The 15,296-nt window shown below is 37.2% G+C and overlaps 1 protein-coding gene across 6 annotated transcripts in view; it reads right to left on the bottom strand.

Annotated features, from left to right (window-relative positions):
- Ryr2 (ryanodine receptor 2) overlaps nucleotides 1-15,296 on the bottom strand; it is a 681,083-nt gene that overhangs the window by 136,589 nt on the left and 529,198 nt on the right. For all 6 annotated transcript variants that reach the window (XM_023700826.1, XM_023700825.1, XM_023700827.1 and 3 more), the window contains exons 57-62: nucleotides 14,704-14,781; nucleotides 12,524-12,599; nucleotides 9,287-9,410; nucleotides 8,709-8,824; nucleotides 4,992-5,056; nucleotides 2,330-2,451 (exon numbers count right to left, since the gene is read on the bottom strand). In XM_023700826.1, coding sequence (XP_023556594.1) covers nucleotides 2,330-2,451; nucleotides 4,992-5,056; nucleotides 8,709-8,824; nucleotides 9,287-9,410; nucleotides 12,524-12,599; nucleotides 14,704-14,781 — 581 coding nt within the window. The remainder of the gene's footprint in view (nucleotides 1-2,329; nucleotides 2,452-4,991; nucleotides 5,057-8,708; nucleotides 8,825-9,286; nucleotides 9,411-12,523; nucleotides 12,600-14,703; nucleotides 14,782-15,296) is intronic.

Below are 15,296 nucleotides of genomic sequence, written 5' to 3'. Positions count from 1 at the left end.
TTATAAATTTCAATGGCTTCATTTCAGTGTATTCAATTACTGAGGGTTTTTTTTATATTTATGGTGCTACTAGTTGACTTAAAATATCTGTATTGTCATAAAATATTTACATCTTTAAAAGCTTTGAAAATAGCAATAAAATTGTTTAATAAACTACTGGAAGAAAACACTTTTAATATTCAGTTTGTTACTAGCATTCTATATATACAAATTTAGGTATTTTTCAAATTTGGGCTAATGTTATTTGAACATATATTTTATTTTCCCCATGATCACTGTCCTAAATTATTCGATATTTATATCTATCAAATTTTAGCAGCTTCACAGCATTTTGTACATGCATATACAAAATTATGACTTATTCATCATTACTGTATTCATTTATTCATCTATGAATTTTTCTGAAGTTAAATTCCTGTTTGTTACTAATACGTTATCATGAAATGTTACTTCTTCATGCATCTCATTTCTATGTCTTGGAATTTTCAGTGGCATATGTTCCTTTTTAGGAATGTTAATGGGAAAAATAAACTCTAATTACCCTCTTTCTACTATGTGAAGTAAAACTGAGGATAAAATCCTTACAAACATTTTGTACGGTGTCATAGAAAAAGCACATCTCGGGGCAGTCTTAGGCCTCAAAACTGTATCACTCTAGGCTATTACAGAGCAGCAACGTTTTCAGCCTTATTAAGTAAGAAATAAAGATAAAAACATGAAATAAGCTAGATGATAATGTGAAATTGTTAGTGCATAATTCATTGAGTATTTTTAATTTGAATATTTGCAACTTGATGTTTTGATAACTGTACACTTGTGGTCAGTGAACATTTGGAGAGAGAGTCTGCCACCTAATGGGTGAAAGAGCAGAAAACACAATTGGCATCAATTCTTCTACTTTTTCTCTGATTGTATTTTCTCTTGATTTAATCAAGTCACATTCAAATTCACAATATCCTCTGGGAACCAAATTTCAATTAAAAAATGCTAACTGTCCCTGGGAAGAGTAGAAGACTTCCCAATAGCCTGGGTTGTGTGTGAAATGTGTACCAGGAACTTGGTGCCTCCGAGTTTCCTAGCTGCTCGTTATGCTCATGGTTCTCAGCAACGGTGGCCCAGAGGAGGGAAGGAGTGTGCCCATGAACTTCTGAGGTCAGCCACTCTCCCTTCAAGGAAAGAAGGTCATGGCCAGGAGGGAGAGGAAAGGGACAGTGCTCGTCTTCTCTACATGGTAGCTTGGTGGAAACAAAGTGTGCGACTGTGATGAATTGCATGTACTGCTATCACTACCATTCATTTTATCAGCTTCATAGAAAAAGTATTACTGGAGAAGGTGTGAGGACTTTTCTAGTGGTGCAGCCACTCTGCATCACATGAGTGGCTTGTGACCAGCTGGTGAAATAGATATCAAATTAAAGAAGTGAGGAGAAAATTACCTCTTGGTTGCTCCTTCCCACGTTAAATAATCCAGGGATGCTATTTATTTTATATCCTCAACTGATGGACTTTTTAATGTCTTGTCACCCTCACCTGCAGGTGGACACAGCACTGCCACCCAGCACAGAATTAAACCACCAAGTATTTCCTGCAGCTGCTCTAGTGTTCTGATTTATATACTTTTGCTCCCTTTGATAGAAATTGCATTCCTTTCAAATGCATTCTTCAAAGTCTGGTATGGATTTTGAGCAATGTAATAATATATAGGTACACATGCCAAGTAATCTATTCCCTGTGTCTTAAGTGCCAGCAGAGCTTTAAGGAAACAGATTGTAAATCCTCAACAGTATTTGAAAAACATAAAATTAAAAAGAGTACTTAAGTTTAAGCACAAATGAGAGGGCATTTCTAAGGTACTAGCTTGGGTGCCATGAGGGGAAATGTTTAGAAAATACTTTTTTATTTCAATACTTTTCAAGATCTGTCCTTAAATTTTTGTGTCATTAACATGTGTATAAGTAGGACTTTGTCTTCATAAAAAAAAAAGCTGACAAAATTACAGTATTAGCTTCCACAAATGTTAAAGAAATCAACAGCGTCGTGTTTCAGAGACTAACACTGGTGACGTCTCCCTGGCCTGCCACCTGTGGAGTCTACTTCATACCTTTTCACTTCTCCTTCTCAGCAATGCAGTTAGCAGCAAGGAATAAAGAAATATAGCATCTAGAACACATATCTTAAGTTACAAAAACTCCTCTAAAGCAGCACTGGATGTCACAGGCCAGAGACTAGAGACAAGGGGAGGGGACTCTGCTCCTGGCCCCACTGCAGCTGTCTGCCCCAAGTGCACACACACAGAACCCACACAAAGCCATACGGCATGGCTCTTTACCTAGTCACCATCTCTTTCTCTTTGTTTGACGCATGTCCTCCAGAGCAGAGTGGTCTGCTTGCTGCAGATAAGAAGTATAAACGATGGTTTTTGAAATACTGATCAATTAAAGGAAGAACAACCTGAAAGAAAGGAAAAGAAAAGAGAGCTACAGAGTGGCCTCTTGCTGGGGGTGGACAAGAGCAAAGGCTCAGAGCAGTCAGAGTTCTGTTCACGTGCCACAGGCCCCGGATCTAGGTCTTAGCAGAGCGTGCCTCTCTCTCTCCTCTCTGTGGGCTCCACGTCCTGTGTGTGTGAACAGTGTGGAGGAGGGAGAGTTGGATGTGGCAGGAAGTGACCACAGGGAATGGAGCAGATATTCAACAGCTTGAAATTGTTCTCCAAATGAGATTTTTTTTCTCTATATTTTTACACAATAGTGTTCATTGCATAACAGGCTCCATAGTAATTCATGATCACCATACACTGAGTACTAACTGTCAGGACTAAAGGGGTACAGTGTTGTACTAATTGTCCTGGTAACTGGATGTGGGAGCTGCTGTCCTTACTTTACAGGTACTACGTGGAGATAGAGAGCAAGAGGCTTAAAGTCACACAGTGCCTGACTGCCTAAGCAACGTTCTTCTGAGCCGGCTTTTTCAAAGCCAACATCCCATATCTTTCTTTCTTTATTTTCTTCTTCTTTTTGTTTTAGGCTAGGTCTTACTATGTAGTTTAGGCTAGACTTCAACTCACTATGCAACCCAGGCAGGCCTCAAACTCATAATGGTCCTCCTGCCTGGGCCTCCCAAGAGCTGCAATTATAACCATGTGCCACAACACTGGCTCCACTGTCCTCTTTCTGCACAATTAATCTTGCTGCTTCAGGCCAACTTCTCCTTGCTCTGAGCACTCCCACTGTGTGTGCTTCCACATGGAATTCCCTCTCTCTACAAAGATCTTCCTACTCTCCAAAAACTACTGCACCCCTCTTGCAGCTCTCAGCTGAGAACTCCACCCAATGAGCCTCTGCAGGCCTCCTCAACTAGCAAAAATCCTATATCCTCTGCTCTTCTAACATATTTGCCAGTCTTACATTTTATATATGTGATTTTTGGTTAAAGTTTCTCTTCCCAAAAGCCTATGAGCTGTAAGAGAGCAAGATTCATTTTTGGTTTGTTTCCCACCAAGGTTCATTCTTGGCCTCGAGAACTGCTGTCCTGTGTGGTTTACCAGGCCATGTTAATGTGTAGGGATATACTAAGCATATAGTAATCATTAGATAAATATATTTTCAATGAATAAAAAATTAGTGACAGGCTTACTGGTATTAGAACTCAATTCTGTCTAACACAAAATTTTTTTTCTACCATGTGACGTAGCACAGTTTTAGAGAATGAAGAATATGTAAGTTTTATCTTTCTTCCAAGAAAGCTGTGATGCTGCCTGAATTCAATGGTTGGCACATAAAAAGTGTTCAATAAATATGGTGAATGAATTAAATATAGGCATACTGGAAATTAAGCTATATGATGTATTTTTTAAAAAGGTGGAAAAAACAAGAATGTACTTTAAAGGTATTGCAGAGGCAATGAATACAATATTCTGATAATTTGCTATCTAGGGAGATTACAATCTAATAGGGACTAAAAATTGACTTATCTATCCATCTGTCAACATTGTCCACCCCAGGATGAAGCATATCTTTGCATGTTGGAACAGACTCTGAGTGTTCTGCTGAATTAGAAAAGACAAAGTTTCTTCATATGAAAGGTAAAATTGTGAAAAAACAATAAAAGCTAAATATTAACCAAAAAGCACTCCATTTTAAAATATACAAATGTTGCTTTTATAGTGAATTACCTGTAATAACAGTCAAATGCAAGTACTTTGAAAGAAAGTTGACTGTAAAATTAGGTTCTTGGGTCACTACAAGATAGTATGGACAGGAATGCTTGGAAAGAGCTTCATATTTGGTTGCATGGCAATCCTCAGGCCACAAGCCACTGCCTGAAGCAGACCAGGCCATAGGAAGTAGCAAGGATGTGCATGAGCCCAGTGTGGAGACATCCAACTCATCGGCTCCTCCCTTGTTGGCTGAAAGGAAGTGATAAATATCACAATAGTATGGCAAATCCTTGCTAGATCCTTATTAAATGGAATGGGCAATGGAATATACTTTGTATATGAACAGTTATTCTCTTTAAGTCTCAGTTTTCTCATCTGTAAAATGAAAAGGACTACCGTTCAACCACACAGATTCTACAGTAAATGTTCTAGAGTTACAGCAATTTATGAATTAGCTAGTGCTTTCCCTCCTCAGAGAAGAAAGGCTCAAATAAGACTGGTAAATCATGCCAATATCCAAGTGTTAATCTATACTTTTTCTCTGTGTCATAAGAGAAATTAAAAAACAAGTAGAAATTTGATTTAGACTTCACTATCACTAAGTTGTTTGAGGTCTGGGCTAGGGAAGGCTGATCAAGTTCGAAGTGTGACCAAATATCCTGGCAGGAAATTCACTCTATTTGATTCATGCTGTTGTCTTTGTGCCACAGAATATGGACCTGTAGTGAAAGTCACATTTAGAGACAAGTACATTCTGAAAAGAAGCAATGATCGAACGAGTATATTTTGCAAACACACATATTGAAACAGAAAGAAGATGGATTGGATACTATACTTTGGCAAAGAACTTGATTTCTTGTTCATAAGGGAAATGTTCTCCTTTGCTTCTGCTGCCACCATCTGTAGACATGAAGAGGTTTTAGATACATATTTTGCTTTAAATACAAGATATTCACCCAAAACGCCAAGTTTAGGATGTAATGCTAAATATATTATCCTACTACATAGGAAATTTTAAAAGTCAGCCACAAATATAAAGAATAAATATAATATTGCAATTGAAAAGATTTTTTAAATATGCAAATCTAAATAAAAATGCTATTGCTGATAGCCCACATTTATGTCTATGAGCACAAATATGTTTTTCTGTAGCCTACACATGCTATTGGCAAGTAAGGGGGAAGAAAGTCTAAACTGTACATTTTCAGCAGCCTTAGAGAAGCAGCACTCACACGGTAAGAAAAGTAACTACAACCTAAATGCACACAATTGGTTAGGCTTAAACCCTGGTCTCTTATAAAGTTGTGACTGAAAGTAAAGGTTTCTGATTTTAATATACAACTGAAAAAATATAGGAACTGGGACCTGCAATGAGCAACAGTAACTGTAAGAGGAGGCTGCAAAATTATCATTCTACAAAAGAATAAAGGAGCTCTGACCTATGTCAAAAGAAGATTTCCAAAAGTGAAGCAAAACCACATATTATCCATGGGTTTTTAAAACAATTCCAGTTTAAGAATTGGCTGACCTAATACATTTAGCTTAGAAGATGGCCTTCCTACCTCCTTTATGCACACAGGAAAGGTTCATGTGTACAGAAGGGGAAAATAAACGGTAACAATCACAGTGCTTCACAGAGAACTGAAAGTTCATAATTGGATATAAGATCTTGTAAGAATCTAACTGAACTTATTTTTGCAATTAGAAATGACAAAGTGTTATTTTTTTAAATCTTAGACATAAATTCAAGATAATTTTTAGGAAAACAGGTACTATTTCATAATATCAGAACAATGTTCTTGCCACACATAAGAAAAACAAAGTGATAATTTTTATCACTTGCACATACCAGTTTTGTATCACCTTGGCATTAAATTTCTCTTGAGGACAATAAGAAAAATAGTTCCTTCTAGAGGTGGTTCTTATATAAAATATGTCAAAATAGAGTTTTCTGTACAACTCTACCAATATTTCAATTAATTAAATAAATATATTTTCATTATAATTTTAATAAAATGCTTATGAGCAAAGGAAGTGGAGAAAATACAGTAAAATTTCAGAAGGAGGCATAGCATGTTCTTGCTATTACAATGAGGTGAGAGCTAAGAATAAGTAAATTAAAGTTACTCTGTAAGTCACTGAAGTCAAAAAGGCAAACAGCAGCTTCGTTTGTAGTAACAATGAGGGCACTGACAGGCCTCGCTGCCCCTGTTCCTCTAACAGATTCCCACAATTTGCTGTCACAGAGAGTTGAAAAAGGTATGCGCAAAATCATAAACTATAAAGAATGTTGTCTTGCTGGGCTCAATCTTTGTAGCCTACTTTTCCTCAGCATTGTGTTTATAAGACTCTCTGCTCTGTGGAAAGAATGAAATGTTCCAAGCAGATGAATTTATCTTGAACCAAGATTCTTACCACTTCCTGTTCACACAGTGCTTGGTAGTTTATTCAGAAATATGAATGAAAAGTAAGTAATATCTAAACAAATCACTACCCTTCAAATATGGGTTCACTACTCTCCATGTGAAGGCAAAAATAATAATTTTCCTATGCCCTTCTCCAAATAATTATTCTTTATTTCCTTTCTTGTGTCTCCTGCCTAAAAAAAAAAAAAAAAAAACTGGATCTTGGAGTGAATTTCTATTATCACATCCTTTTAAATGGAGATCAGAAATTTCAATACTTAACTTTGAGTATTAAAATGTCAAAACTTCACCACCAACTATTTTTTCTTTTTCAGTTGAGTTTCATTAATTTAGACTGGGGCCGGGGAGATGGCTCAATGGAATAAGCATTTCCCAGGCAAGCGCAAGGGCCTGAGTTCAATCCCCAGTTCCACAAAAAAAAAAAAAAAAAACTTAGCTGTCATTAAGATAGACTAATATGACTGTTTGTTAGGCTATTTCTAAAAATTAGTTTATATGTGTTACAGAGAGATTATGTGTCCTAAATTAGTTTGCATAGTTAGATGATTGAGAAAACAGAAAATATTTAGTATTTGGATTGCAAAATTTGCAGGCTGGAAAAAAGAACAATGGTTTATGAAAATGATGCTGGGCTGGCCAGATACCTCAGTGGATTAAAATGCCTTCTTAGGCAGACACAGGGGCCGGGGGTTTGATCCCAGGGCCTGTTGATGGCATACCCCTGAGGTACACTGAGATGGTGATTGAGACTGGGTATGGACACTACAAGTTCAATTTTGTAGTGAGACCCTGTAGACCCTGTATTAAATACCTTTTTTTAAAAAAAAAAGAAAAGAAAATGATGCTAAACTTCAAAATCCTTAATCACATTTATGATACAGGAGACCTGGAGCAAGAAATATCAGGGCTGGAATTTCTGCAAAACTTAATGTGGAGCTGAGTGAGACATAAACTTAAACCATAAGCAAAACAGCAGTGAAGGGATTAAGGGTGCTGGCCCAGAGGAAAGGTGCTGAATGACAGAAGAAATGAGCATTAGAAACAAAACCTTGGGCCAGGGAGATGGTTCAGTAGAATAAGAGCTTCCCTGACAAGTGCAAGGGCCTAAGTTCAATCCCCAGTTCCAAAAAAAAAACAAAAAAACAAAACCTTGAGAGAGAAAAGAAAGGCATAAGGGTGCCACCAGAAATGTCACTATTTTCTGAAAGGGACAAACTCATTGCTTAGATTTATGACCACTCAGGGGCTGGCAGGTGATCAGACAGGAGGGCCAGTGATTGCCACTTTGGTCACTAAGCTCAATGAAATAGATCAGGGCATCACAGAGTGAAGAAAGGCTGCCTTTCCTCTGCTCTGCTTTTTCTCTATCTCTTTAATGACTCACTTAGCATACTCATTTCAATTCATCATTTATTAATTTTGTTTGCATTAAAAACACAAATGTTCTGCACCTTTTTGCATCTGGAAAGACTTATTTACCTTAACACATAATGATTTGCCCTAGTCCTAGAATCTTTTGACACTGGTAAAAGTCTGATGGGTACTTGTTTCGGTTTTTGTTTGTTTTGTTTCGTGGTGAGAACTTTAAGAATGTTCTCTTGTTAAAATACAGAGTAGTTATAGCAGTCACTTCTCTGTTCTAAACTTAAGATGGAAAGTCATGAGTTCAGGATGCCAAGATGGCACTGGCCAGATGGGAAGGAGGCCTTTCCTGGTGCCCTAAGAACACAGTAAGAATTCTGAAAAAAAAAAAAAAAGAATTCTGCCCACAGCTACTCTGCTGAACATGGACGCCCTTGCAAGAGCTCCTCTCAAGGCCTTACAATGTTTAGACATTCTGAGCATCTGTTGAGTTTCAGGGTTCTTTTCTCTGGGTAGAGAGATTAATTTCATAATTTTGTTCTACCCTAAAATGCTAATGTCCTTCCAAAGTAAAATAAAATAAAAAGGCCATGCCTCACAAATAACCCATTTGTCTCTTGGCCTTTAGACTCATTACTAGGAAGGACAAAAATATTTCCACAGCACCAGGAAACAGGCCCTTAATCTGTGCTGCTCTCTTTCCTAAAAGCATTAAGAAGTACAGAGTGCAGGCCCCATGTAATAGGGCCCAAATAAATACTCACCAAACTCCAGGATGTGCTGATGGGCTTCATCCACATAGCGGATGAGCTGCTGGAGAAAACTGTATGCAAATCGCTTCTCAATGGAAGGCGTGTCCAGCTCCAGGTCCTTGAACCCTCTTGAACAGAGAAAAAGAATATGGAAACCAATGTTCACACCATTTCTTAGAAGGTAAAATTTTATGTACAACATCTGTACACATGTTTTGGGTATGATCCAATAATCCTGCCCTTCAAGGCAAAGGACATTTAATTCACAAGGAATACTTTGTATCTCATATAAAAAACTATAGTGAATAACTCAATTATTATACAATAACACACTGTCTTTGTGAAAATAGGTTGTAATATTTTGCCTAGTAATTCTGCCTAAGTGATGGATAGTAACTTAATATAAGTAGAAACAGGGACTCAGTTATGTGACAAACTTATATTAAGTATGATTACAACATGGGTGAATCCTTAATATGCTAAATAACTGTTCCAAGGCTGAAACTGCTGAGTTCATTTTAAGCTTCCAATTGGAGGGAGTATTTAAATATTGAGTCCTATGAAAAGAACATGGAGCTACGTAAACCTACCTGGACACTGCATATCCATTTATCTGTAGGAACTTGAGGATGTCCTGTGCCTTTTCCCTGTCCTTGGCTTTCTCTTTGGCTGTCAGTGTGTCATAGGGCACCAGCAGGGGATGATTTCCACCACCTCAGAGAACATTGAGATAGGAAAGCCACATCATCTGAGATGAGCCACAGCACAGAGATGAAAGGACCCCACAGCAGAACTTCTGATGATTTTAATAGTACACCGAGCATATAAGACTCATACTTGACTTGCCTCCCTCTAATGCCTTTAGTGCTTCAATTAATTCAGAAAACCTATTCAAAGAAAGACCACTCACACATTTTTCTAATAGGTATTTAAAACATGAATCTATGAAATATGTTCAGTTAATGTTCTAATTAAAAAATATAATGAAATAAAAGGCACACTGCAATTAGTCCACCTCAAAATGTTCTAGCTACTTTAAATAGATGTATCCCATCATTCTTGCCACTTTCTGAAGAAGTTCTGGAGGTCCTCTTTCATAAGTACCTATAGCTGTGCTGTTCTGGCTGCTTCAATGTCTTTTACTTTTTGTGGTGATTTCGACTTTGGAAAGAGCTAGGTCTGGTGACTGAGGTAAAGAACACACTGTTGTGTTTAAGAGCCTGTCTTTGTGTTGGGTAGGAAACAACATACAACATACAACAGTTTTGTTGCTATAGCCAACAAAACTCTAAGGTAGGTTTCAGAGATGACATTTCATTTCCAACTCTGTACAGTGAAGACAAAGAAACACTGCAAAGAAAAATTTTTTATTACATCTCCCAGATCTTACAGTACCTAATAGCATATTTTTATATAAATACACAAAGCCATAAGATTTACTAAATTAAAACTGGATCACTCTTTAGTACCTAATATTTGGCTGATTTAAACATTTTGGCAAATAATCACTAGTAAGATTCTAAATTTCTAGCATAGTTATTCTGCTGAGAAATAATAAACATTCTATTGTTTTAGATTAAAATATTACAAAGTAAAGTTTTAAAATGAATGAGGAGAAAAGCATAAATATAAATGCTTAAATCTAAGTGTTTTAAATGTTTTTAAACATACTGCTATTTTCACATATCATCTGACACAGAGAATGCTATTAAAGTAGTGGCAAGCTGAAGAGTGTGATATGTTTAAATTTTAGATTTATAAAACTTATAGAATAATATATACTGTATGGGATGCTGAATTACCTTGAAATATGACTGCTAAGGGAGTTTGAGAAAGAAAAAGAAAAATAAATATTAAAAAATGATAAACTAAAGTCTATCAGTTTTCCAAGTAGCTTAGCTGAAGCTACTAGACCAATTATGAACGTTGAATATGCCTTGCTAGACAAACAACCAGCAAAACTGCAAAGAAACTGCTCTGATTTCCTGAGGGCTGACTCTACCTAAGAGCGCCACCTACAGGCACACAGCCACCCATGGAATTTTCTGGACCTTAGGTAATGCTTAACTAACAGAAACTCAAGGAGACAAATCAGTACAACCAAACACTATGCCCCCAAAGGAGCCACATTTATTCCTAGTATAGTATTAATAGTATCATGCATATTACAATTGCCAGAGGACAGCACCAACAGGCATTCTGTAAACATCAGGAGGATACAGAAGATATTACTAGATGCACTGGGAATCAAACTGACTTCTGTAATCATTGACATAATTAAACAAGCTATTTGATGAGAAAATTTCAACGATCATCTAACATAATAACTCTAATCAATAATCACCTATTTTGAGCTTTATCACTTCATTTAGCTCTAGAGAATTATATTAACTCTGCAACCTCATCTATAATCCAATGATTCTAGAGTCAGAAATCAAGGAGTTATGCTGGGGGGGGGGTAGAAAGAGCAGCAGTGAGTGAAATACAATAAAAATCTATAATTTGAAAATCCTAAGAACATAAAGTACCTCTGACTGTGACGTTCTTTTCACTGTATGAGACCCCCCTGAACCAGGCAGTTAGATACATTCTTTCAAGCCAGCTAGCAGACCTCTGATGTGCCTAGGGACTGTGGGGAATTCACCTTGCTCCTCCGACCTTCATCTTCCCACTTAAAGTAGGGGTGAAGTTTTCTGTGTGGGGGGAACTAGCTAGATGGTGCTAAATGAATACACAGTATTTACTAGGATGCTGCCCCGAACACAGTAGCTCTGGCTTGCAAACCCATTCATACAAAAAAGTAAAGAAAGTTTCACCCTACAGCTGTCTCTGGCTGCATGACAGATTAACACAGCACAAAATACTTGAAGGCATGGTGTGGAAAGGTGAATAGAAGAAATGTTAGCTCTTAACCACTTTTCACTGAAGTGAAAGTACTTATAACACTTGGGGGCAAAGTATTATAAGGAAAAAGGGAAAGGGAAAAAAGAGCAACCACTTTAGGGGCACTTATTCTTTCTATTAATGATGCACATTAGCCTTGGGGTAGCTGATATGTCCCAAACCTTCTCAGATTCTGCCAGCGAACTGAGAGAATCCTAAAGCTCAGGTGACCAGAACAAGCAAAACAGGGATTTTTCTCTAGATTTTTCTAAAGCAAATTCCTCTTCTGCAAATGATTGCAAGGATGATAAAAAGAGATCAGAGTGACTGAAAAGGAACTGCATATTTGCTACTGATTCCTTTAGGCTTTAGTGTCTCTTACACACACACACACACACACACACACACACATTAATACTATGTAACAATGAAAGAGCTCATCAGTGTAGGATGCATTGAACTGAAGAAAGTACTCAAATAGTCAAGAAAATATCTCACAAACTAAAGATATTAGGTCATGTTAATCCTTTAAAAAAGGAAAAAAAGAGTAACCACAAGTACGTAAGAGACTGTGATATAACCAGATAAAAGATGCTGAGAAAAAGAAATAGGCTAAGACGGGAAATACAAGAATTGAGAAACTTTTAATCTGAAGGTGAGAGTCAGGGGAAAGTTTAAGTGTTATCTGATACTTCCATATATTATAATGCAGATATCTGTTTGCTAAAACGGCTAAAAGAAAGTGCTAAACAAGGCAATTATGCTAGAAGTCAGGAAATTACAGAATTTCCCCCTTTAATCAAGTATAGGTACATTTTAAACATTCTAATAAAATGAAGGCATAATGAGCCTTTGTGTTAAAATGAACAATTAGCTCATCCATACTACTCACTTCTGTAGTTAGACCCTGATTGATTTTAATAAAGATCTTTAGAAAATATTACCTTTGGACTCCAACTCCAATTTCTTTTTCTTTGCCCATATGTTATGGTAGTTTTCAGCCATCATTTCTGCCATAGCCTGAAATGAGTCAAATATTTACATGCCAGCTTCAACTTCAGTGATTGAAAAAATTTAACTCTGCTTTCTAATATGCAACTTGAAATATCCAAGTAGTAGTGCTAAAGTGTACTTAAAAGATAATCAAACACAACTGTGATACTTGGCATTTTGAAGTTCATAGAATTGTAATAATTCGTGAAATTGCACAGTAAATAAACAACGTATGTTTTGGTAAGAATAGCTACTCTTATACATAATGTTTGAACATGTGTTTTCTTTTTTTTTTTCCTTTCTTTTTTTTTTTTTTTTTTTGGTGGAACTGGAGATTGAACTCAGGCCCTTGTGCTTGCCAGGGAAGCGCTTATTCCACGGAGCCATCTCCCTGGCTCAAACACATGTTTTCTTCATTCGGTATTAAAAATTTAAAATAGCAATGGACTTTAACACAAAATAAACTCACTTACAAGTGATTACTTTGACTTGCAATAGTTGAAAATATTATCTGAACCTTATTAAACATTGAAAACAAAGGACAGTAGATAGATAAAGATTTGGATTCCAAAACACTCTCCAAACCAGGAAGCAGACTCAGGACAAGCCACATGATCCTCTGTGACCTTATGAATTTTGATAAGATTATCTCTAATATTCTTCTCATTTTTCATATTCATATTCACTATCATCTTAATACATTCCTTTAGTTTTTCTGTAGGTGTTGCTCATATCAAAGGGAAAAGCAAACAATTAGACAGTACCTAAAATTAACATTTATACTTTCATCTTTCATATCTCTCTCTTTTTTTTTTTTTTTTTTTGGTGGAATAGGGGATTGAACTCAGGCCCTTGCGCTTGTCAGGCAAGCACTTATTCTATTGAGCTATCTCCCCTGCCCTTACACTTTCATAACTCAGGATAAGGGAATCAAAATTTTCTTTCATCCAAATCAGCCATTTGTTGCAAAGTAGGCTTCTTAGTGACAGAGGAAAATAAGACTGTGGAGTAGAAGCAAAATGCACCCTATTTCTTTCTTTTCTTGTTTTTGTTTTTTTTAAATGTATTTAGTAGAGGGTCTACAAGGTCTCGCTACACAGACTGGACTCATAGTGATCCTCCTGCTTTTAGCCTTCTAAGCACTGGGACTATAGGCATGTGCCACCATGCCCAGTCTCAGTTGCTGTTGCAGCATGCTCCAGGGGTGGGGCCGGCATGGCACACTGGGGACTGAACCCCGGTCCCTGCATCTGCCTAAAAAGGCACTTTAATCTGCTGACCTATCATGCCGGCCCCTACTGCAGCCTATTTCTCTGGGTAAACACCTAACACATGCACTCTTCAAGGAGCACGTACAGTGATCTTTGTGCAGAGCATTATTTTTAACTTAGTGTCCCACAGATGATTGTTATGTGTTTCTAAATGGATATTTTCTTTAAGGAAAACCTGTTTATGGAGGAAAGATCCTAGAATAAGGTGCACAGTCCACCTTCTTCTGGGAGACACATCCCAGCGGAGCTGCGAAATCTCTATAACTACTGAATCCTCCATGTGTCCTTTTTCCCATTTGCCCGCAGCCCGACCACACAGTAACAGCTAACCTGTCCTTCTCTATTTCACCCCCTGGCCGCTCCCTTATGTCTCTTCTCCTGTGCTGGGGATGAAAGGTTACTTGGATACAAGCAACGCCACCAGCAGCAGTTGAGCTGATCACCCGAACAGCTACTAAATGAGCATGCGCAGATGGTGTACGGAGCTTGCACACAGTAGACAAAAGGCTGATTCACACCCAGGGCAGGCCAGAGCAGGACAGCAGGTGGTCATCCCAGAACTTAGGATGGGCCACAATTCATAATTCATGACTTGCTTATTTTTGAAATTTTCACTTAATGTTTCAGACCACAGTCAAGCATGAGTAACTGAAATCTTGGCAAGTGCAACAATTCAGAAGTGGGGTTACCTATATCAACTTTGGAGCCTAAAAACTTAGGGTACATAATAACTGTAAACTCCAGGAACCCATATATGATCTCCATATTTAAGCAATTCATGCTACAAAACTCAAGTAGGGAAGTGTTACAGTGTGCTTTTAAAACATAACATTTGAGAGTATTTTTAAAATAGGACTTACATGTAAGTCCCTAGATAGTGTCACATTGCTCATGTCGATGGCTCGGGGGCTGTAACCATGTGCAGCATCCACGGAAACCTACATCATTAATAGAAAAAGCAGTGTCTCATTAAAAGCCCTTGGGGAGAGACTTAACTAATACATTATAAAAATAGAGCAAACAAACTTCCAAATATAATGTTTCCTCAGAGAAAAGGGCAAATATGTACATAAAATTATTCCACAAACACATCTAGTACACAAAGTTATATTTGGGGCCTGCCCATTGGTTATGAGTGAATAATTCATCCTAACATCACAGAGATTGGGCAAACCCCAAAGCTAATAATCAGAGTTCAATAAATTTTGGGTATAGGCCCCAAATTCTAAGATGTTACTTATCTAAAGGGTCCTTGTAGTCCTTCTTTTTCTCTAATTTTTGGTCTGCAAACTTACATTATTAAGCCTCCAGAAGAGAAGCTTAATGTTGTTATTACCCTAGGCAGTTGAGCGTCACCTCACTATCTGTCTGAATATCAAACATCTTAGACATAACATGGAATAGGTATTTTCCATCATCTCTGACTAAAACTAAAAAAAAAAAAAAAAAAAAA

The sequence above is a fragment of the Octodon degus genome, unplaced genomic scaffold (assembly GCF_000260255.1).
Source record: "Octodon degus isolate 3935 unplaced genomic scaffold, OctDeg1.0 scaffold00127, whole genome shotgun sequence".
Classification (NCBI taxonomy): Eukaryota; Metazoa; Chordata; class Mammalia; order Rodentia; family Octodontidae; genus Octodon; species Octodon degus.
The sequence above is the reverse complement of the archived record's forward strand: the minus strand, read 5'-3'. Positions and strand labels throughout refer to the sequence as shown.